This window comes from Trachurus japonicus, chromosome 19, assembly GCF_045865225.1.
Source record: "Trachurus japonicus isolate A0001 chromosome 19, Traja_1.0".
Lineage (NCBI taxonomy): Eukaryota > Metazoa > Chordata > Actinopteri > Carangiformes > Carangidae > Trachurus > Trachurus japonicus.
In genome coordinates, this window is record NC_140925.1 from 13,153,057 (window position 1) to 13,177,185 (window position 24,129).

The 24,129-nt window shown below is 41.4% G+C and overlaps 1 protein-coding gene across 2 annotated transcripts in view; it reads left to right on the forward strand.

Annotated features, from left to right (window-relative positions):
• The window catches only part of LOC146967571 (putative uncharacterized protein MYH16), a 48,813-nt gene that overhangs the window by 10,099 nt on the left and 14,585 nt on the right, over positions 1-24,129 (forward strand). For both annotated transcript variants that reach the window (XM_085761458.1, XM_085761459.1), the window contains 6 exons: positions 2,449-2,676; positions 4,940-5,044; positions 6,970-7,056; positions 8,880-9,019; positions 11,363-11,453; positions 20,154-20,210. In XM_085761458.1, coding sequence (XP_085617584.1) covers positions 2,449-2,676; positions 4,940-5,044; positions 6,970-7,056; positions 8,880-9,019; positions 11,363-11,453; positions 20,154-20,210 — 708 coding nt within the window. The remainder of the gene's footprint in view (positions 1-2,448; positions 2,677-4,939; positions 5,045-6,969; positions 7,057-8,879; positions 9,020-11,362; positions 11,454-20,153; positions 20,211-24,129) is intronic.

Sequence of the window (24,129 nt, forward strand, 5' to 3'; positions counted from 1 at the left end):
TGATACAGGAGCTGGGTCTGGGTGATGTGTGTTTTAGGATTTCAGGCTCATGAATTGAAAAAATCAGTCCCTCCATTGCCAAACTTAAGACCTAACTTTCTCCATCCGCCATGTCTTGATTGTTTTGTTGTTGGTAATGTATGTTCCGCCCCTTCTTGGATTTTGATTGGTCGGTGTGAGAAAAGTGACATTGGCCAGTGCTGCGCTGTTCTAAAAGTTGAACATAAACATTACATGTGATCATATCACATGTAAACAGTTGACCAGAAAGACTCGTTCTGAATGAGTTCAATCAGAGAAAGGAAAAAGTCTCCATGTAAACCCAATACTGTGAGCGCAAAAAGCACCTTTGGTGGACATGGCACCTAAAATATGTATGATTAAAGAGATGTTTTCACAAGGAGAGATTTTTGACCTCAGAGACTGTATGCAAGCCCCCCCCCCCCTCTAGTTCTGTACATAACAGCTGCATGTGACCTTTGACCTTCTATGGGATAGCATTAGCAAATGAGCTACGAACTTGAATAAGTCATGTTGTTACTCTTTTGGTGACATCATGAATAATCTGTGCGTAAATCTGTAATCTGTTAATATGACACCTTCCACAAATACAGAAAACATGTTTTTAAACCCTCACAATATCTTGCAAATATAAGACACATGTGCAAACCCACAAACATTCCTGTTTGTCAAGAGTCAAAGAAAATCTGAACCAGTTGTATGAAATCTGGCTATTATTGTGGTGTGAAGTGTTTTCTTAGGTCACCGTGGCCCTGACCTTTGACCTCTGACCATCACAGTCTAATCAGCCCATTCTTTTGGACCTATTAGACTTCTGCTTTTAGGAGTTTTGGAGATATTGTTTTCATTAGGCACTTTTTGTTGTGATCTTAATCTTTGGCCAACAAACCTCATCAGTTTCTCCAGGAGTCTAAGTGAATCATTTTATCAAATTTGAAGGTTTGATTCAAACTTTCAAGCTGTCCACACAGGTCCAGCCATGTAGCAGCTTGTGTTTTTTGCACACCACACGCCCATAGCTGCAACATGAAGTGTATGTTTAAATATATTTCCTCAGTTCCCTTAGCAAAAAAGTAGTTTATTCAAGTGTACTACAAGTATACTCATTTTATACTAAAACTGAGGGAGTATGCTTGGAAGTGTACTTTCTATATACTATATTTTACAGTACATACTTAAGAAAAGTATAGTGAAGTATACTTGGCTTATACTGAAAAGTATAAAGAATAGTCTAAGACTAAGTACATTAATACTTAGACTTACACTTATACTTTAATACTAAAGCTTATACTTGTACTTGAGTATACTTTTTACTTCTTTCTGCCACAAAGTGCTAATACTTAGTATCTTGATCCAAGTACAGAATAAGGTCAAGTCATTGACTTGTGCTTACATTTACATTTACTTGCTACAGTGATCAGAGTACTGCTAATACGAAAGTGACATATATTCACCGCTGCTGCTGCAGGTCTGCTGATGCAATGTTCACACTCTGCAATCTGCAGACACAGTACAATAAGTGTTTGTGCAGCATCAACTACAGACTTGTGCATTTCACTGGGCTCGTGCTCTGTGTGTTGAAGTTGTGCCTGATATTGTCTCGTCCAGTTGTCACTGAGGGAAAGTGTTGAAAACCGAGCACTTCAAAACCTGCAGGGCGCAAACTCCATCTAAGTACTTTTATGGAAATCCAGTCCACGCAGATGGAAATGTGGTCGCCTGATCATTTTACAGATGCCCAGATATTTGGGTATGTTATTAGCTTGTTCCAAATGCTTTGCCCATGACTGGCTCCGAAGTAACAGAAATAACCTCAACAGGCTCTGGAAGTCAGGTCCTTCGGTTCCTATTATGGCTGGCCATTGACAAAGTGATCTGGTTTTTGGTAGAACTTGCTTATCAGGTTGGCGGAGTGCGTCACCGTGTTCAGAGCTGCTATATTAGGACAACAGCAGGCTAATAAAGGTCTCTTCAGACTCGGGGAGGACACATTTTTCGTGGCATTACCTGTGGTAAGATCCTCTTCGGAGAAATGTAACTTTGTCTTTGCTTCAGTTTTTTATTTTTTATTTTACTGATCCCTCGATAAAAACTTTTTTTTCTTGCAGTTGTTCCTTCAATGTCATTTTTGCCTATTTCATGTGACTTCATTTCTTTTCCTTCCTTTGATTCTGTCTTTCATCTCTCCAAAAATATTGTCACTGCATATGGCATTGCATAAAGACATTTCAAGGTAATCTAACATGATCATTGTTCAGCTTCACAAAGCATGAAAGCAAAATGTGATAGTAAAGCCTTGACCTGCAGCTGAACTGGACAAAAAAATAATAATTATAGTTGTATAGTGTATGGAGTTAAAAAAAAATGAAAATCTACATAACAGCACATTAATTCACCAACTCTAAATGTGTGTTTGTGAACCTGCAGGAGCAGGAGAACGTCCAGGTGTCTGAGCAGCGCTGTGTCCAGCTGGAGAAGGTCCGGCGGGACCTGGAGCGACAGCTGTCAGGTCTGTCGGAGCGTCTGGAGGAGGAGGAGGCCTGCTCCACCCAGCTGGTGGTCCACAGGGACAGGCTGGAGGCCGAGTGCAGCAGCCTCAGACAGGACCTGGAGGAGCTGGAGGGCGCCCTGACCGTGGCGGAGCAGGAGAAACAGGTAGGACACTATGGGATCTTCACCACAGGACTGATGATACCCTTGATACAGACTGTGTGATGTCAGGAAAGTCGATTAAATGCCACAAATTGAAGGAGCTCTTGATCTTGAGTTAGTCCAAATACCATTTTCCATGTGGTATCATTAGGTTTTTGGCTGATAGGCAGGCAAACCAGGGAACTGCTTGGGCCCCCGAGCTGTCAGGGGGCCCTCCAATGGCTGACAAACTTTATTCCACAGCAATGCAGCTCCCTCCCCCTCAAACAACAGAGGGACAAATTACAATGAAAGTTCCAGTAGGAAACTTCCCTGAGGGGATGTCATTCCCTGGATGGTTTACAATGACAAGAAGCAGAGTGGCAACAGTCTCACTGCACGTACACACTAGATTAATTCAAATCTAAAGATAAACAAGCCAAACTTTACATTACATTTTAAATTTTAATTAATTTAAATGTTTGTTCATGCAATCTAACTCTCCAGTATTAAAAACAGTTTTGGGCAGGCTGTCACTCAGACTGTAACTGCAGTATCTTGAGCAAAGCACTGTGATAACTCCAGTATTGTTAACTCAACAGAATCAAAATTAGATAATAAAATTGACTAATTTGGGATGAAAACAGTGGTGATCAGTGATTGGTCGTTGGGTATGCCTATAGTAGAAGAGGAGATTCGGTCAGACAGTAGGTACTTCTGTCTCCAGCTGCTGTTATGAAAGAAAGGTGATCAATTAAAGGCGACATATTATAGAAAAAAAAAAACACTTTTTGACGGCTCTTTAACATCTAATTGGGTGTTTGTCTTGCCTCCTGGCCCGCAAAATGTGAGAATTTACAAAAATAAATCTCTCATTTTCAGGCTCCCTAGGATAAAATCCATGTGGTTTTACCAGCTGTTCCCTCAGTTGTCTGACAATGATAATGGTACGGTAATTAGTTTTCAAATTGGTTCATAGTGGTTTATTTGCATTTAAAGGGACAGGCACTGGAACCAGTCATTCTGAACAGGGCTGTTTTGAGAGGATGAAAAGAGCTGTGATGTTTGATCCTTGGGGTATTTTGACTGCAGCATGTCACAGACATGTCTTGGGGAACTATTTTAATTTGTGGAAAAGGGACATAATATGTCTCCTTTAAAGTGAGAAAAGCACCAAATTGCTAAAATCACTCCTCCACTTCATGTTGTCCCACTGGGCTCCTGGATCACTTGTTTTAATTTGTTTAAAGGTTTTTTTTATATATAACTCGAGTCCCTAACCATCAGCCCTGTTCTAAACTAGCATTAGATTAATTGATTATCTCCAGATTCTGTCTTGTGACTGTCTGGTGGGAGGAATGTCACAGCTTTGAACATCTTCTCATCTCTTTGTCAAATAACACTTCAACTTTGTTTCCCATTGTTTCAACTGGACTAAAGCAGCTTCACAGACAGGATGATGGACAGATGAGTCCCTGTCGCTTTGGAAAATGTTACTGCTGCAACTCAGTTCAGTTCTGAATTAGTAAGTAGAGTGGTGAACAACACACAAACAGTTTAACTATGAAGGAGTGTCTCCTCTGAGAGACCCCTCTCGCTCTGACATCTGCATTACAGCCCCTCACCAAAGCCCTTTATCTGTCTCACTGAGGTGTATTAAAGGATTAAGATGCTATCTCCGCTCAGGAATGTCACAGGAGTGTACTGCACTGTCTGTACTGTAGGTGGGGACGGAAAGATAGTTTTAATTGGCACAACAGATGCAAAGATTCAGCCTCAGAAAGTTCACAATAATTTGATCTGGGCCATAAAGAGAAGAACTTGATCCTCTGGTTCTAGAAAGGTTTTCTTGGCTAATTGGTGAAGATACTGTAGGCGAGACGTGTGAGAGAACTCCGGCAAGAATAGACCTGTCTGAGAGCAAGGTTGACACAGGACTTAGGGAAAAAAATGACCCTGTCTAATATTTGTAGTATGTTGTCATAACAGTCATTAAGGCTGGACATGATGTGTCTGATCCACAGGAACAAACGCTCAGCTGTCTGTTGTGAAAGGCAGAATCTGAACTATCACACATCTGGTTATGTCTTCATTTAATATCTGCACAAAGGTCCACATGCAGATACAAAGCTGTGATGTTTAGATGAAGGTTTTATGGTGTGGATATTCACCAGCGCATGGTGGCTGCATGCCCGGGAAGAGTTCTATCAGAGCGATGCTCAGGAAGCGCCGATGTGTGTAATAACCATTTTTTTTGCAGATGAGTTAACGACCTCTGTCTGTCCAGTCTTCAGACAGTGAGGTGAGGAGGCTGTCGGAGCAGCTGCTTCAGAAAGATGAGGTGGTGCAGAAGCTCCAGAAGGAGAAAGAACATCTGGTGGAGCTGAGCCAGGTGAGTGATGAAGAGTGGAGGGGTCAAATATGGCTGTGCACCGTGCAGTGATACAGCCATTAAAGAAATGTAATATTTCACTTCGACAAAGTTAGGAGTCTCTGGGCGGATTAAAAAACAACTGTCAAAAAATAAGCAGTATTTTTCACACTGCAAAAACTCAAAATCTTTCCAAGAATATTTGTCTTATTTCTTGTCAAAATGTCTCATTTCTAGTCAAAACTAATCTCTTTCCATTTAAAATGAGACTCATCACCTAAAAATTAACTTGTTTTTCGATCATTTTCACTTGTTTCAAACAAATTTTTACTTAAAAATAAGTAGAATCTGAAAGCAGTGAAAGCAAGTTTTTTGTGCTTGTAATAAGAAAGAAAAACTTGCCCCACTATCAGATTTTTCTACTTATTTCAAGTGAAAATATGCTTGAAAGAAGTTAAAAAGTGTCTAAAAACAAGCTACTTTTTATGTGATGAGTCTTATTTGAAGTATAATGAGATTTGTTTTGACTAGAAATTACATTTTGACTAGAAATAAGACAAATATTCTTGGTAAGATTTTGAGTTTTTGCAGTGCATAATCCAAGCCCATGCCTCTAATAATTTGTAATCAAGGCTACAATGTTAGAGAGAACACTGATGATATGGCTATGGTTATTTATAGGTTTATTATTTAGAGAAATTAAAGGAAATTCATGAAGATGGAGGACGTCATGCAGCAAAGATCTCAAAGCTGGACTATGGAGACTGATTTAGGGATAGAGTCTGGACTAAGTAATGAACTTAAAGGTGCCCGACCAAAATACAGTTTGAAATCTTTAATCTTTATACCTTGATGTTAACAATCCACATTGAAAACACACAGGGCCACGAAGGGTCCACTAGTTGGATCCGTCGTGACCCAGGAAAAGAAGGTAACATGAGAAGGATCCTTGGACATGATGCAGTCTAATCACACTACTGTGATGCAATCTGTGTTCAAATGCAGCCTCTGAGCGATGCGTTTGAGGAACTGGGACACAGCTGTGGTCTTCTCGGCAGAGAGATCTCACACATGTGCAGCCCAGGCTCAGACATCTTGGAAATATTTCAGTTGTCATCACATAACTTCAAAGTTCAACGGTCCCTCCTTAGATAAGAAGAACCAACAGAACAAACTCCATCCACTGATGAAAACCATGAGATGTAGCTGGAAACTTGAATGAGCAATGTACTTTACCACAGTTATAATAAAACATTGATGTCAGGCAGAGTGTAAACTGTGTAACCTACACTCCTACTTACACCTGCGCTGCTGCTCAGCTGTATTGGTGATTGTGTCTTCATCAATAACCTCCAGCCACAGATACTTTACCAGCTGAGTCTGAAACAGAACCATGTAAGACCTGCCAAACGTGCTCCATCACACACACACTGTTCTCTCAATAGCAGATGCTCTGAAATCTACAGAGATCCACATTGAGCTCACCCACCTCTGAAAGGCCCTGTCCACTAATCCCTCCCAGATGCTTTGACCATCAGTAGCAGCTTCACTGTGTGATCTGTGGGAGCAGTTCAGCACCAAAGCTCATTACTGTATCTCCACACTGTTTGTTCAACATGTCTCACCTTAAAGATGTAGCCTGGAGTCCTACTTAAAGACAGTTGTGTGAGTACAAACAGAACATGGATGGTCGTATAGCATGATGGAGGCAGCTGTTCCAGAGCGTTGAGGCTCGGAGTCACTCGGAGCGCGGCGTTCCGGTGCTTTTGATGGGAAACTCTCTGATCCATCAGATCAAACTGAAGATGACTTCTGACATTTTTCTTTGCAACCAAACAACTTCAATGTGGCAGACAGCTGACTGTGGGGCAGTGCAGTGGAGAGTCAGTGGTTGAGGGACACGTGCAGTGCAGCCCAGGCTCAGACGTCTTGTTTCACCCTGACAGCAGGCCATCGAGGACTTGCAGAGCGAGGAGGAGAAGGTGAACCTCCTGACCAAAGAGAAAACCAAGCTCCAGATGCAGGCTGAGGATGTAAGTACATACTCTGTGTTACTTAAACTTTAAACTAATGCTGCTCTGCTTTGCTGGATACTACAAGTCTGTTTTTCTTCTTTCTAAATTTCCTACATTATTAAAATTTTAATTTAAAAATTAAAATAATTTTCCATACATTATTAAAATGTTCAAATGTATTAATGATAGGTGTGTTTACTGTGGAAATAGTCAAATGAGAACTTAATTGGTGCTTAGTTAATTCTAGTTACACAGAAAAAGCTAGCTCAAGTTTGCTAACTGGACCTCAGGTTAGCCACTACATGCTAATGCTACCAGACCAGACTGTAGCGTAGTGTAGCTACTGAGCGATGGTGTGATTTATTGATAAATAATAGATGGACATAGCGGTTTCAACAGAGCAGTTCTGAAGCTCAGTAACATCCTCTGTGTGTTCTCCTGCTGAGTTAAGTTTGAGTTTCCTGTTTTTACTTTGAACATCACTTGCTGTGTCTTCTTCTCCCTGTTGTTGTTTATTTTACGTGTTCCTGTGTCGGTTCGTCTTGTCAATTTTGTTTATTTCTGCTACATGTTCCTTTTCCAGTGAATTCTTGGTCATTTTATCTAATGGGTTTCTTGTTTTGGGGGGTTTTTTGGTTGTTGTTTTTTGATGTTTTCTAGTTTGTGTTTACACTTTTGATTTGAGACCCTTTGTACACCGTAAATGGTAAATGGTAAATGGACTTGCACTTAGAGCACTTTTCTAGTCTTTAGAAAGACTAGAAAAAGTTCTTTACACTGTTGGTCGCATTCACCCATGTTGCGTTACACATGCACACATGCACATTCACACAACGAGGATACATCGGGACCATGTGTGGGTTCAGTCTCTTGTTAGTATCTTAAACTTCCACCGACCCTCTGGTTAATGGACGACCTACTGTAGCTCCTGAGCTGCCCAACCCTTTACATGTATGTATTCCTTTTTGTGATGTCTTGGGACTTGGACCTGTTGACCTTTGGCCTTTTCTCTATGAATCACTTTTTACTTACTCACCTGTGGCCCTGTTTGCATTGGGTCTATTGTTTCTCCCCAAACTGTGACAGTCCTATCTTATTCAAAAATTGAGCAGGTAGGCTATGTATGTGTTAGCTATCATAATAATACCCCAGAATAACTTTAAAAATATCTTTCGAAGAAGAAAACAGTCAGCTTTGCTGAATTAGCAAATTTAGGTAAACACCAAGAGGAAAATCCTGCAAGTTTGGATGGTTGGTCCAGGAGGGCGGGGCTTAGGGCGGGGATTGGGCCATGGCTGAGAGTGATGACGGCGTCGTTGTGACACTACAAATTAACAGAAAACCCCACTCCATGTTTTAAACCACTAAATAGATCTACAGGCTGTGTGCATTTCTCTGTGGACTGAGGCTTTGATACTTTCACATTATTAATATAGAACCTAGAGCTGCTCTATGATCAAAGAACGCATCACCATGTACCTTTATAACGTGGGACCTTTGATTGCATTTTAAGGTCAGGTCAGTGTACCAGTGTATCAGTCTGCATCAACAGAAACACACATTCTGCACATTAAACGTCAACTGTTTGAAAGTAATGTGAGAAGTGGAAACTTCAGGTTATTTGACTTAATTGTAACCCTGTTAGCCAGTAGGTACACTGAGCACATGTAATTTTATGCTTAAAACTGGCCAACCATATTATTGATTACTGACACTTAATATTTTAACTGCTGGAAATTGCAGTTAAAAAATATTGGCAGGTCACTGAACCCCTGCTTTGACTTCTATTTCCTGCAGCTGCATGATGATGTTGTTGTTTTCTCTGTTGTGTATGGCTGCAGTTGGAGTACCAGCTGGAGCGGCTGCAGCGCAACGAGCTGGAGAAGAGCAGGAGGAGGCTGGACAGCGACCCCAGGTCCACTCATGATAGTCTGGGAGAGATGGAGAAGATGAGGAGTGGTCTGGAGGACCTCATCAAAAGGTCGGCCAAACAACACGCTTTGTTTACAATGTGTGGAAAACTCCAAGCCTGCACCAGTAACAGAGAACATCCACACCTGATGTTAGATGTTCTACTGTTACTGTACATTCGTTTAGACATCCATGGTCCCCAGAGGATAAAACCTATTGAATTTGGTAAAATAGCTCAAATGTCTACCCAACGTTTTTTTTTCCAAAACTGTCATACAGTTTCCCAGTTGATATGAGGTTTAACTTTTCAGTACCTCCAAATCTCCATTGGTTTGATACTTTTTTGACAAAACGTCTAGCGTTTTGTAGAGGTAGATGGACAGATCATTTGATCCTTTATGTATGTCCCAGGAGAAACAAATCTCTGCAGCTCATTAGTAATAAAATATGCATTGTTAATAATAGATAACAAAAATTAAGTTTAAGAGTCCATTCATGAGCCACTGCCTTTGGTTGAGGTGCTGTCCAGTCTGATGACATTGAGGACAAAGCATCTCCTGAACATCTGTCCTGTTGTGGAGATGGTGGTTGGTGTGGTCTAAGATGTTCTCCATCTTTACATTGGAGTCAGTTCTTGCTCCTACTGTCAGATCCCTGTACTCTTCCTGCCTGTTCCTGATACACACCACCATAACTGACACATAAAGAGTTTTCCACCACCCTGTCACCAGGTGCTGCTCTGTGGGGACTGCAGGGTTTCTCTCTGTGATGTTACTAACATCACGTTAGTGCCTGTTAACCTCAAGGAAGAGAAATAAAAGAGCTTCAAAAAAGAAACAGTGACAGTCTGATCTGATTGAGGAGCTTAGAGTCTGGGAGGCTGTAATATGTAATATACTGTACCTGCCCTACCTCGCCCTAGTTACCCACCCCTGCCCCCAACATGCTGCTCTCTGCCCTGGATTCACTATCTGTTTTCTTTACCTTGCAGCAACAATCAAAGAATGTAAGAGTCTCCTGTCAGAGAACACACACACACACATACACATATGCAGGGAGGAACAATATCAGCTCAGCTAAGTCTAATGAAGTTAAAACTTGTTCTCTATGACACCGTGACCTTCTTCAACATTTATAAAGTGAGCACAGACCTTGTTGCTAGGATGCTGCTTTTCAAACACTCACTTATCAAACATACTTATTGGCATTAAGTATGTTTTGCTTTCTGATAGGCACTTATATGAGAAGCTCATCTTCACATAAATGTCATTGAGTCAATATCGTGAATGTGATCTGAAGTGTAACATTTCCACAGCACTTTGTAAATGTAACAAGCCTGAACTCAGACTAATGCAAACAAGGCACGAATGTTTTTCTTTTCTTGGTCTTTTCATTTCAAATCAGTGATGCAGCACTGATGTCCCAACACAGGAACTGCTACTTCTCACGCACAAACAACACTGCACAAGTACTAAGGCACTTTCTCTCATAGTCACATGGAATAAATTTTCAGTAATGGATAAAAACTCAAAAAGCAATCCCTGTTAGAGGAAGGTGCTGTGCTGAATGCTCCAGTAGCATCAAACATCTGGATATCTTCTGCTTTCTGCACTCCTTTTAGGATAATCCCTTGAAACATTCCTAATGTTCAAATGAAAATTTCTAAAACACACTTTTATATTTCACTTTATTTCTTATCCTATTCATCACTAAGAGTAGGACTATAGTTTAAGCAATGTAAATGCAGGCAAATGTGGGAGCTTGGATCTTGAGTAGCCAAAGTGTTTATTATTGTACTTCCCATTGTATTTTTCTCACTTACTAATGTGTGTGTTTAGCTGCCATGTTACATGTTATTTAATGGTCCAATATCCTAACTGGTCTCTGGACAAGGACAGCTTGATAACCTCACTTTGATTTGAGCTTACATGGCTTATTTAAGCCATGTAAGCCTTCAAACATTGCTGCCACCACATGAGAGCAGAATGCAAATGAGCACCAGATCCTTTACGGGACAGAAACCTGTTCTGAGATCACATATACAAGAGAGACCTCACCTCAGTATTGTTCTAAAAGGCCATTTGTAGCTGGTTTAACACTGTTTGCCATGTTTGTAGTGATAGCAGAGCACTGGTACAGCCTCATTAAAGAGAAAATAAAGACAATTTTAGCTAAAAAATGAAAAATAAAATTAAGATTTACAGTATATTTTCACATTATCTTGTCTCTTGGTGCAATGAGTTCTGTTAGTGGCATTTTACTGACTTTGGGTGAGTTTGCCCCAGTTTGCAAAGTTTTTTTCTTCTTTTATTCTAGTGACCTTTACATTTTTATAATAGTGAACTTTCCTCCCTAAGACTTGAGTTTTTGAACTGACTGGACTTCATCAGTTCATCTCTCGTTCTCTCTGCAGGAGGGATCTGGAAATCAGCAGCATCAGCTCCAGTCTGGATGCGGAGGAGGCTCTCAACACTGGATTACAGAGGAAGATCAAGGAGCTACAGGTCAGTGTGTGTACTATTTATTAACTGTATGTGATGGTGCAAAGCCTTGGTCAGCTGGGATCGGCTCCAGCCCCCCTGCAAAATTGTTTCATTGTGTGTGTCTTATCCCAGGAGTGCACTGATAAAACCTCACTCAGCCTGTTGGCGATTACAAGATCATAAAGAGAACAAGAGTTCTTATTGTGTCCTCAGCAGAATACACTGAACATAACAGCATCTATTCAAGGTCAACAGGAAAAACAAACATTCACTTTAAATAGGAAAGTGTTAATAATCTGTTTAGACTACTTTGTTTGGAATAATGACCAAAAGGCTGGAGATGAGTTTCCTTAAAGGACACACAGTGAGCTCCGCTGTAGCTCGGAGATGCATTCCTGCCTTTCAACAGAGCTTCTGGGCTCTGCTCTGTGATTGGAGGAGCCATTTTCACAGCTCCATACCTGTCAGGAGAGGGTTAAAACACACCGCCTACATCCAATCTGATAACCATCTCCTCTTCCCCTCTCACGGTGTCTCTACGTGCAGTTGGGGGTAGTTTAAGTCAGCAACAATTATTTTTTCTTTTCCCTTTTTCCCTTCATAAAGACACAGGAATTAATATGTTTAGTTTCTATGTTTTAGATGTTTCATTTCAAAGATTCTCTCTCTGCTAATTGTTGAACAGCTTGTGAATAGCGGCTACAGAAACCCCTCAGAAAATGTTCCTAAACAATTACATCAGACTAATTTCTACACAAACATCTCTTCACTTCCCTAAATCACTTTGGATTCAGCCATGTTTTACCAACTCAAACAAATACTTCATTATAACTAGGCATATCAAAACTATTTCCATCCAAAGAAGCACTCCACAATCACCACTACTGTTATGTTTTATCTTTCTTTAAACCCCTGGTAGCTTCTATCAGACAATGTATCCACACCACAGAAATCCAATCATAATACCTTTACCACCAAATCAGCTTATACGCCGATGATACTTCATTCATTTCCCTCAGTGCATATGCTGATCAGAAACCGCGGTCAGGTTTCTGGCAACTCCAATAACTGGGAGGAAAATCCCACATTCTGCCTGCAAGGAAATGGGATGTTGAGGTCAGGGACCCTATTTAAAAAACAGTTAAAAATCTCAGTATTCACATTTTTTTCAAACCAAAATGAATTGTTCAAACTGAACCGTATGCCCCTGCCACAAGAAATAAAAGGCTGGAAAAATGGAACACACAACCATTAACTTTAATTGGCAGAATCTCACTGAGTGGTTGGACTGGGGCCCCGCCGGCCCCCCACCAGTCACACCAGTGACTGATGTGGGGAGTCGTGGAACAAGTAAAAACCAGTCCATCCGTCCTAGGGACACATCACGTTAACATGTTAAAGGGATAGTTCAACATTTTGGCAAAGTGGCCCATTGCCATAATCCCTATAGTCATAGCCGCAGGTTTGTTACCTTTATTTACCAAGAAATCCCATGAGCCTCCGTAGCGTAGCTCTGAGCAGCTCACCGCTTGGCTCAGCCGTTCTAAAACTAGCTTGCACTGAAAAATAAAGGTAACGAACCTATGGCTATAGGGATTATGGCAATGGGCCAATTCGCCAAAATGTTGAACTATCCCTTTAACATTACAAGCAAAAAAGATGTATCTTTGCTCAGTGCTATGTAACAAATGTTCGTATCAGCCATGCTAACATCACACTACACACACACACTTAAAAAACATGTTCTGTATGGCACCAGCAGCAGCACAGTCAAATAATTCACTACAGCAATCAACCACAGTTATTGTCATAATTAGAATTTAACTGATGATACTAACCATCTGGAATGTCTCCCATGATGCAGCATGAAACACTGGGGAATTATACCTACAGTAATTATGACATTTGAGCTGCAGGGTTAGAAATACCCCATCACACACACATGAGAGTGTTTTGGGTTTAAACCTGCCAGCAGAGCTTTTCTGGGCGGAGGTCTGTGGCTGTGTGGGGTCCCAGCTGGGATCGGCCCCACTTTGACCCCAAAAAGTACAAGATACTCAATTTGGGGTTTTGCCAAAACATCAACTCTCTGACTTCGATGATTCCTGTGTGACCTCCAGGATGTTGTTTGATTCTGGAGTCCACTGCTGCAGTTAATGAGAAATCAGTGACATTCATCAGCCTCTGCTGTACTTTTGTTTAAATTTTAGCATGCCAGCATCCAACAGCATTACAATTCTACAAAGCCCACGGAGAACAGGATGATCGTGTAATTATAATGCAGTAGCATAATGTACTATGTTGATTTTAGCGCTGTGTTCCTCTGGTGTTTAGTCTTCCTCTGAACAGAAGTCAGTGAAGTTTATTCTGAGGCTTTTCATGTGAATCTTTCTGTGCCATCCTGATACAATCAGACCAGTCTGAGAGCTTTTATCTGTATCAGTGGAGCATGCTGGAGATAATGTGTTTTGTCTGTATCTGTCCCTTCAATGGAGCCAACCAGGGAGAGAGGGACTGGGGAGAGAGACATTAGGAGACGGTCATTTCAAAGTTCAGGTGCCGATGCCTCTGGGAGCCTGATGTTTGGTCCAGAGCTTCGTCAGGGACAGAATAACAAGTGTCTTTGTGGAGTTAAAGGCGCCTTTGGGGTTGGACATTTTCACGTTTATTGTAGCTTTGGAATTCTCCCTATCTTACAATGAGGCTATTATGCAGCGTGCATGTGTATGCATGTGTGTGCGTGTGTGTAAGGATGCAGGTGGCTGGCCAGCTGAGTGGACGGCCCACTCAGTCTGGTTTTGACGTAAAGGTCACATGAATATATCCACTGACTGGAGCAGAATGAAAGAGAAAGCTTTGTCCATGCGTCATGATGACATCTCCTCCCCGTCTATAGAGTGCTGTCATTTAAACAGTTGGCTTGGAGGCGGAGTAATGGGGGTCACAGGCCCGTGGTCCTGCTTTCTGAGTGGTTTTATTACGCGGTCGTTAAACAGGTATAATCACTACTCCGAAGGGTCATCATCATAATCTGAGGAGATGGAGCTCAGTGCTGCCCTGAGGTCTGTTTATACCAGATGTTCCCCTGAGATGCTTAGTCACCATGCTGTTGATCACAACTGTGTCCAGTCATGCAGGTAATTTGGATCTAATTGTTCCACATTTCTGACATTTTGACAAAAAAAATTACATTGAAAAAGTGGCAGGATGGTGATTATGGTGCATAGCACATCCCTGCATGTCACTGTTGATCTCTCACCCAGTAGTTTTCCAGTGTTGCTGTCAGATGAAGGTCCAAGTGCCAAAATAAGAACGGGTCGTTCACTAACTAGGAGGTCAGTCGTTCGATTCCCAGCTCCTCCGGTCTGCATGTCAAAGTGTCCTTGGGCAAGACACCATCAGGTGTGTGAATGTAGAAGATATAAACTTCCTTCTCCAGGTAGATGCTTAAGGGCCAGTAATTACAAAGGCAACAGATACAAGTTTAGTTAGTTTACCTGCTGATTCCAGGTCAGTCTAAAGCTCGCTGTGAGAGCTCCTTGGCTCCTGCACAACTCTACTGATTATTCTTTAACTCTGTCAACCTTTCACTTCCGGCAACGGTGCATTGAGGGGTTTAGAAACACGTCTGTAACCAATGTCAGTGTGTTTTTCAACCTAAGGTTGTGAAGGTCTGGAGAGAGCTCTTTGCTCTGACCCATCATCAGACGCTTCTTGTGTGAGGCTTTGGTGATGATAAACCTTTTTATATCATCAATCAGGACTGAGGCAGCTGATGTTAATGAGCTCTGATAGGAGACAGGACGACTTTCTAAACACTGACAGGTTCCAGCTGCTTTCTTGTCTTTCATTCCTTTCTCCTCCTCCTTTTCTTCATGTGCTCAGTACTTACTCCCTGTGTCATGTCACTTCATTACACAGAAGAACTTATGGACATACAGTATATGTTTGGATTTCTTTGTATGTGTGGATTACTTGGGTTGTTTCTGATGTCTGGTAAAACATTTCATGTGAATAGCCCCATTAAAGATATCTTTACTGAGAAAAATGTTGACACGTTCAATACTTATTTTCCCCTCTGTGTAACAAATCCAGCTCAGCCGGTCCCACATGAACAGCCTCCCTCTCAGCTCCCTGCTGACAACCCAGTTTAGAAACAGAAGAGGGCTGAGGGACCCCTGTCCACTGGAAAACAGTATGAAGTATTGTCAGAAAATCAGGGAGTGTATCTTAATGAAGCGTTTCCTGTTGCTCATCTGAAACTGATAAAGTTTTGGAAAGTAAGAAACACAATCAAGGGAAAAAAGGAAAGCCTATATTTTAAATCTGATAAGCTGTGGACTGAATAGATCTTGTCTATGGGAGGAGATCACTGCTGTACAGTTGTGGGTCATCTCTGATACTGGTGTCAACTGTGTCCAGTGTTGGGGAAGCTACTTTGCAAGTGTAGCTTGTAAAACTCCATGTAGTTGGGTCTGGCAGTAGTTTGAACATTGCTATCCCTTCAGAAATGTAGTTTGAACAACCTACAGCTAAAAAAAAGTAGCTTTAACCACTACTTCCACTCATATATAACTCAGTGATAAATAAATCAACATGTGGTGGATATGAAACTAAATATAATAGCCTACAAAACATTCACATGCCAGCAGAAATATGCCTCTACACTCAGTTTTATTTTTTTAAAGAAACAAAGCTGACATTGTTGGTCCTGTCGGTTGACCATAGACATGTTGGGTAATATAAAGAGAAAATGAAAATCCTACCCCACCATGACAGGAACACCAGCCAGCCTATCAGAGGCATGTCATGACATGATTCATGCCTTTTTTCAAAGAGAGTTCTGGAACACAATAATGGTGATTATTTATATAGTACTATAGTATAAAACTTGTAGTTTGTAAACTTAGTAGTTAAACCACAAAAAATGACCCAAAAAGTAGTTGAAATACTTGACGCAGCACAAAATATGAATGTAGTTTAACTACCAGCAAGTTACAGCAAATTGAAGTTAAAGGGATGGTTCAACATTTTGGCCCATTGCCATAATCCCTATAGTCATAGCAGTAGGTTTGTTTCCTTTATTTGTCGGTGCAAGGTGTTTTTAGAACGGCGGAGCAGAGCTGCTCAGAGCTACGCTACAGAGGCTAATGGGATTCCTTGGTTTCCCTCATCAAACTCATCAAATACACAATCCAACAACTCCAAAACGCTCTGGTGGACAAGTTGTGACCTGCACATTCACCACGCTATGAGATAATAACGGAACGTTATGAGACGGAGTTGTTTTAGAGGTAAATTCATGCAAAACAGCTGATGCGCGTTCCCGTTGGGCGCAGTTTTTCAGCAGGCAGTCTCGCAGTTACCTCGAAAACAACTTGTCTCGTAACTCGTAGCTTGCACCGACAATTGAAGGTAATAAAACTACTCCTAAAACTATAGGGATTATGGCAATGGGCCAGTTTTCCAAAATGTGAACTATCCCTTTAAATATTGCTTTTGAATAATTTAAAATGACTTTGGAATGATATCTGAACAAGCACACAGTATGTCACAGGGCAGGGCGCAGCAAAACCGCTGATGCGCGTTGCCTTCAGGGACAGTTTTTCAGCAAGCAGTCTTTGCATTTGACTCGAAAACAACTCTGTCTGGTAAAGTTCCGTTATTATCTCATAGCCTCTGTAGCGTAGCTCTGAGCAGCTCGTGGCTCTGCTCCACCATTCTAAAAATAGCTCGCACCAACAATTAAAGGTAACAAACCTACGACTAAAGGGATTATGGCAATGGGCCAATTTGCCAAAATGTTGAACTATCCCTTTAAGCTATGTAATTCAACTACATGTAGTTTAATTCTCCCCAACACTGGCTGTGTCCCATATTAGCAGCCTCTTCATCACCTAGTCCTTCAAACAGGCAGGAGCTGGACTGGAAGCTGCACACTGCCATCTTAAGGTGTTTTAGAAGAGGAGAGGACACAGCAGGGACCTGAGTGGAGGGAGCATGTGTGGACAGTCTGGCCGACTCTTCAGCAGGTGGTGCAGAGGCACGGCTTCCAGTTTTTTGGCTCTGCATGGTTTTCCCCTGTGACTCTCAGGGGGGTGGGAGTGGAGGGAGGTGGGGGGGCATACTGTATCTACCCACGCCTCTGTACATTTCAACAGACACAGGCCTGGGAGAAGACTTCTTCAGCCATCAGGCAACATCTGATTCCAATTTACCGACAATTATTTTAGCTCCAGAGTGCAGTGGGGGGAAAAAAAGAGAAAACTTCAAGCACAAACAATTATTACAAACAATTACGGAGGTTAACTGCAGCCGTTCTCAGCAGTGACGGGTTAATGTCTCAAACCAGAAACGTGGACGTGGGATAAGTTCACAAATCAACGTATAAACCCTGTCTGTCGGACATAAACAGTCCAAATTAAATTAATCCGCGCAGTCTGGCTTGGATATCCTCACACTGTCAATATATTGTGTTGTACAATTGTATTAGAGCCACAGTATTTATTTTGAGGCTGCTCCGAGGGCTGTGGAAAGTAGGAATTTAACAAGAAACAGATCTGTGAGTGGGGAGACAGAGAGAGGCTGTGCATGCATGAGGGGGTGTGGACAGTAAAATGCCGAAGGGGATCAACAGCAGTGTGTGTGTGTGTGTGTGTGTGTGTTTGAGTGTGTGTGGGACAGTCAGTCAGTCAGTCAGTCAGTCAGTTGGGCTGCTGCTGCTGCCTCACCATGGCTGTTCTCTCTGCAGACGTCCTGCGCTGGCATGTGAGTTTTTCATTTCACTCTTTTCTCTTATTAAAGCTTCGCTGATCCCAGAGCAGGATGAGTGACTTTTATTAGACTGTGGCATGTCTGAGCTCAGCTTTCTAAAAGCATGGTGGTAATTAGACTGGGGTGAATCAAACATGGCATACGATGCAGGAGGATTCCTCATCCAGGAGTTTTATTTATTTTGCCTTATAACATCTGATGGTTTCATGTTCAGGGAGCGCGTGTAGCGGCTTTTTTTTTTTTTTTTTTTTACCACATAGTCATGTAGAGGAGTTGCTGTCTGCATGTCAGACACCTCCTGACACTGAGGTTTAGATAGACACAGGAGATAGCGCAGAACATGACACAACTTGGAGGGATGCTGCCATGTGAGGGAAACCAGCAATAAATGTTTATTAGCGCCTGTGGCAGAGGATTAGTGGGGCAGAGATGATTTACTCATCTATCTACTTTTCTGATTGTTTTATGTGTTCGGTAAAGACCTGTATTTAAAATGTGGCTTACGGTTCAATATCACCATCATAAATAATCATGTGTAAACACAAAGGATTATGTCAGGATAACTCTGTTGCACAACTCTTGTGTGTGAGTTATGCTTTACATGTGAGATCTTGATTTGCTGGATGATAGGATGACCACCTTGGTGAAGGGGAAGTCAATTATGTTTGAGTAAATATAGTAGTAACCATGGTTACAGTGGTTTAGTTTTTCTTTTCTTTTCATTCATGATTTTTTTTTTCAACTCATTCATTTTTAGCAAATTTGCTCATTTGCTCTTTTTATACATGTCAGGGTTATAGTTAAAGTTATGCTTGGATTTGCCAGAGACCAGATTAGAACATGTATAGAAATGTGTTAAACTCCCTTGAAGTCTTGACGTTACATTAATTCTTGAACCAGTTCAACATGAAGTCGTCATGGAGCTGGGTCTGTAGCTCATTATTGTTCTTGATTAATATATAGTCCTTGACATCATTAATGTGGTGAATGTTGTGGGCGCATGTGCTGGTTGTATCTGAAATCAGCCAATCAGCTGTAAGATAGTGATCCATGGGACAGAGCTAGAAAGTACAGCACTGATGAAATAAAGTGATAGAGCTGAAGACATTTTTACTAGAACTTCAGTTTATTTCATATTTTCACATGAAGTCACATTTTTATAGACACTTGTTGAGTGTTTATTAGCATATTATTTATGAACAACTTGTTCTCCTAAACTTTATTATGTTGTATTGTGTGTATGTTGTAGAAGTACCATATTAATATCACGTTACACAAGTAGAGCACACTGTTATGCTATCAAATGGTGTGAAAAATATTTTTGTGTTACAAAAGTGAAGTTTACACTTTTTGATGTTGAATCTAACTCATATACTATAACTTTATTGAAAAGGTTATGACCTCATTTTGATTGAAATGTTACAGTGTGTCCTCACCAAAATAAAAGCACAAATGAACAGTCAGTATAAGTGACAGAGTAGAGAGCCCAGACAGGATGGACCAGGTCAGATCACAGTCAGTCAGACTCCTACATTTACTGGGAAAGAAACCATCACTGACTTCCATCCAGCGCTGTGGAGGAAACCAAGAGGAAGCAAAAACATAACACAGATTCCTTCAATGGCATGAAAATGGCACCGTGTCTCTCTGGTGGTGCTGAGCGGACATAGCAGACCCAGGGTCAGAACACAGATAATGATGGTGGCCACAGACATTCTTGCACCAAATTGCTACCTGAGGAAAAAGCCAGAGGCGCTTGCTGAATCCCCGGAGCGAGCGGAGGCCTCACCACACACAAGTGTCGCCCTGAAATAGCAAACAATGTGCGGAGCTGACGCCCCATTTGTTCTGTGTCAGAGGGATGTGAAACCAGAGCAGCTCGGCTCTAGATATCCTGCTCCTGCTTGATGGTTCAGACTTTCTTTTTTCTGTGTGTTCTCTCCTCAGGCTCGCATCGAGGAGCTGGAGGAGGAGCTGGAGGCAGAGCGCGCCATGAGAGCCAAGGTATGTTACATCCACACAGCTGTAAGGTGCCATGGAACCCCCACCCCCCACCACCCACCACCCCCTCCTCTTCCACAATGAAACACAGAGCAGATCAACTTAAAATCTGGCTGCAGGGCAGGTAAGAAGATGCCAAGCTGCTCTGGGATCAGCTGGGCCCAGTTGTTCTAAAGGTAATCTAATCGGATTTTGGATAATGGATCGGATAAAATCTTGAAAATGGGTTGTTTCAAAACTAAAAACAGATTCTGAGATCAGATTGGATCACGTAATCCAGTCTTGGTTTTAATCTGGATCAAACCCAGTTTGTGTTGTTAAAACCTTTTCACAGGAGGATCAGGATAACTTTGATACAAAACATCAGGATTATTCAGATCCCAGCAGGTTGGTGGATTCAGGGGGATTTCAGGAACACAGTGTCATTTAAATTCAATTCAAAATGGTCAAATAAGCAACGTTTATGATGTTTTGCACCTCATTTTTAGATTTTAAAGTAAAAGTGTTAAAGTAAATAAAGTTAACTTTTGATTATTTAAGAAAAAAATTACATTTCCCCAACTACTGGATAATAAAATTAAAATTGAAATTTGTATTTTGAAGTTTGAAGTTTGAATTTGTAACACATGGTTAAATATTTTAAATATTTTACACTGAAGAAACAAAAAACAACACAGAAAACAATACATACCCCATTGTGGCTCTAAGCTGCTGTTCTGTTGTTTACCAAAGTTTGGATCTGGATCAGACTGAACCAATCCAACTTTGCTTTGAACAACTAGAATAAAAGTAAGACGGATTACGTGATCCTGGATAGCAAAAAAAAGAAAAAAAAAAGGGACTTCTAAATCCGGATCCTTTTGATCCAGATGACACCTTTAGAACAACTGGGCCCTGAAGATCCAGCAGCGGTGTGAGGAGATCTCTGATGTGTTGGCAGCCGGTGAGGTACATGTGTTGGTGCTGTGCCTCTGGTCACCCCCAAACCATCAGCACCTGTAATAATAAACTCGGTGGGAGAGGCCGTGTGTTTCTGATTAACGTACAGGGAAACCCCAGAGGCGGGGAGGGACCCCCACTTCCTCTTTCCCTCCGTCTTATTTCTTATTTCCTTCACTCTCTCTCTCTCTCTCTTTCCGTTCCACTCACACAAACACCAGGCCACCTTCTGGTTCTTGTAATCCCTTCATCTTGCTCCTAGAAGCAAATCACAAGAACTGGCTGTTGTTTCTCTCTGTCTCTCATTGGATCCAGTCGCTCTCTGTAGTGTAACAGGGTTTCACAACAACAAGGCACCTGGGTCATATGAAGCTGATCCACCGAGGCGGCCGCTTTAGGTGCTTGTTGTTTCACTTGAGACGCTCTCAAAGCGTGTGTGTGTTTAAGCCCCAGAACCAGGTCGTCCCTCTTAAGACCCGGCGTCAGATCCCATGTTACAGTAGGTGAAGGCAGAAATGTAAAAAGGTGCATATTTCACCCTGAGTGTTGAATGGAGTGACAGTGAGCCCGAGGGCGTGCTTTACGCTCCGCTCCCCTCTCTGGGTGGTATTCCTAATGGTGCTTGCTGGGTCTATACCCCCCCATCTCCCCCATCTCCCTCTCTCCACCCCTCCGGCAGGCAGGCAGAGACACGCTGGTCTTTATCTGCTCCTCAGAGGAGCTGGAATCGAACATACCTGGGCTGCACACAGGCTCCCTATTGTTAGGGCCGCGCTCCTCAGGTCACACGGGGGGAGAGATCACGGAGAGATAGAGGCTGACAGACAGCACTGTTTTCCACAGGATCCTCCTCCTGCTGGAATGTTAGCCAGGTTCACGCTCAGGGGGGTTTGTACAGTAGAGAGTCCTCAGTCCTCCAGGAACACACACACACACACACACATACAGATATCAGTGTGTTTGAATTTACATTCATGTGAAGATGCAAGAAAGATTGAATCAGGCTAGTTATGACCTCAATTATATGATATATGACATGATAATAGCCTTAGCAATAACTGTGTGTAATATGAAAAAGGACAGAACTCATTTATTCCATCTTCCAATATTTTTGAATAGAATAAATCTTTATTCTCCACTGAGGTGAAAAATTACAGTTTTTCTCAGTCGCTTTGGTGCTATTCTCAGATCAGAATGAAAGTTCTCATAACTATTAGTTCAACCTCCACAACATGTAGTCATTTGTCCACATCATAGTAGCAGTTTCTCCTTCCTCTGAACAAATTGCAAATGCTTTTGGACATGTATCAGTTGCTCTCATACAATTCTCTGCTGTTTTACAACATTATCACTTGTTTATGTCATGTCAGTCAAAATGAACTATACTTTTGAACGCTGAATAGTCTTTCCCTATAAAACTAATAGTCCTCATTTCATTGCTTGAGTCATTACATACAAAATTGTTGAACTAGTTTTCAAAATCTGTCAAACTAATTTTAAATGTTGGGAGAAGCTGTGAATTCAATTATTCAAACATTTACAGTAAGGAACAACAGGTATGTATGGTATTGGACAGTAATTCAGCACTAAACAATCTGCACTGCTGTCATTGTGTCAGGCATTACTGTAAGATACAGTGGGACAAGAACTTTTTTACATTTACATTTAGACTCACAGCTTCACTAGAGAACAGATTGACTGTATTGTATTGTAGTACAACAACCACAGTAAAGATTTCCCATCTTTACAGTACGGTACTGTACAACAGCATTTTACAAGTAGGAAGCACTTTTACAGTATTGTACACTACAGTAATAATGGTTGATGCAGTACATGTACTGTACATTACTGTAATTCTACTCTGCATCACATAGGATTACCAGACAACCTCACAGAGGTGGAAGAGACTGAGCCCTTTTTACTCTGCTACAAGAACAAGACCTTTGTGCAACGGTGATTACAAACAATGGCATAAGGTTGAAAGAGATACAATGTAAGGATAACATTACTGTATCTTTGGGAATATTGAATCTGTTTCAGAGTGATTTTTTTTTTTTTTTTTTTTACCTTTATTTAACCAGGTTTGTCCCATTGAGATCCAAGATCTCTTTTACAAGAGAGACCTGGCCAAGAACACATAGTCACATTACTGTAACATAAAACAAACAAACAAAACAAAAAACAGATGAAAATGTGACTGGAACGTCTGGATGTGCAGGAATGATTTACAGTACTCTGTAGGTTCAGTTACTATATGTACTGCAACATTGTTTACGTAAAGTTGTACCCAAAGAGTGTTTCTTATGTTTGTTGTAGATGACTGTAGTGTATTTTTCCTTTGCACAACGCTGTGAACAAATCAGAATTGCAAAGAGCATATGCAGTAGAAATGTGAAACATACATATTCAGTATCTCCACTAAATACAGTAATGTGTAACTTTACTGTAGTTTTCACATGGCTGTACAAGTAGTATATAGTGCTGTCTGGAGCATTTTCAGGTAGTATCATCACGTTTTGCACTGGAAAACACTTAGAGAATAAAGTGTCCTAATGAAAACATGACAAAGCCATTTGACTATCTTGTTCATAAACGATGGTGTCAGGACTTCTCATTTTGACGACACTGACAGTTTCATTGACATGAGTACTTGCTTTTGAGGGATGGACAATCCATTTTGAGCAAGTGACGCGCTTTTGCAGGTCATCCACTAGGTTTTGCAGTTTGTGATAATTGTTCTGAGAAATGCACTAACTGTTGTGCAAATGTTAAGAGTGATGTGAGAGAAGCACCAAAGCGACTGAGAAAAACTGTAATGTGAATGTGGGTCGGTCACTTTGTTGAATTGAGTGCTGATGATGTCTAAATTTGGTTATAATTATTTTAATTTCACTAATCATCAGGGGCGGGTCTTCCATGGTGGCACAGGGGGGCACCTGCCCCCCCTGCAATCTGATTGGCCACCCTGTGTGCCCCCCCCAAA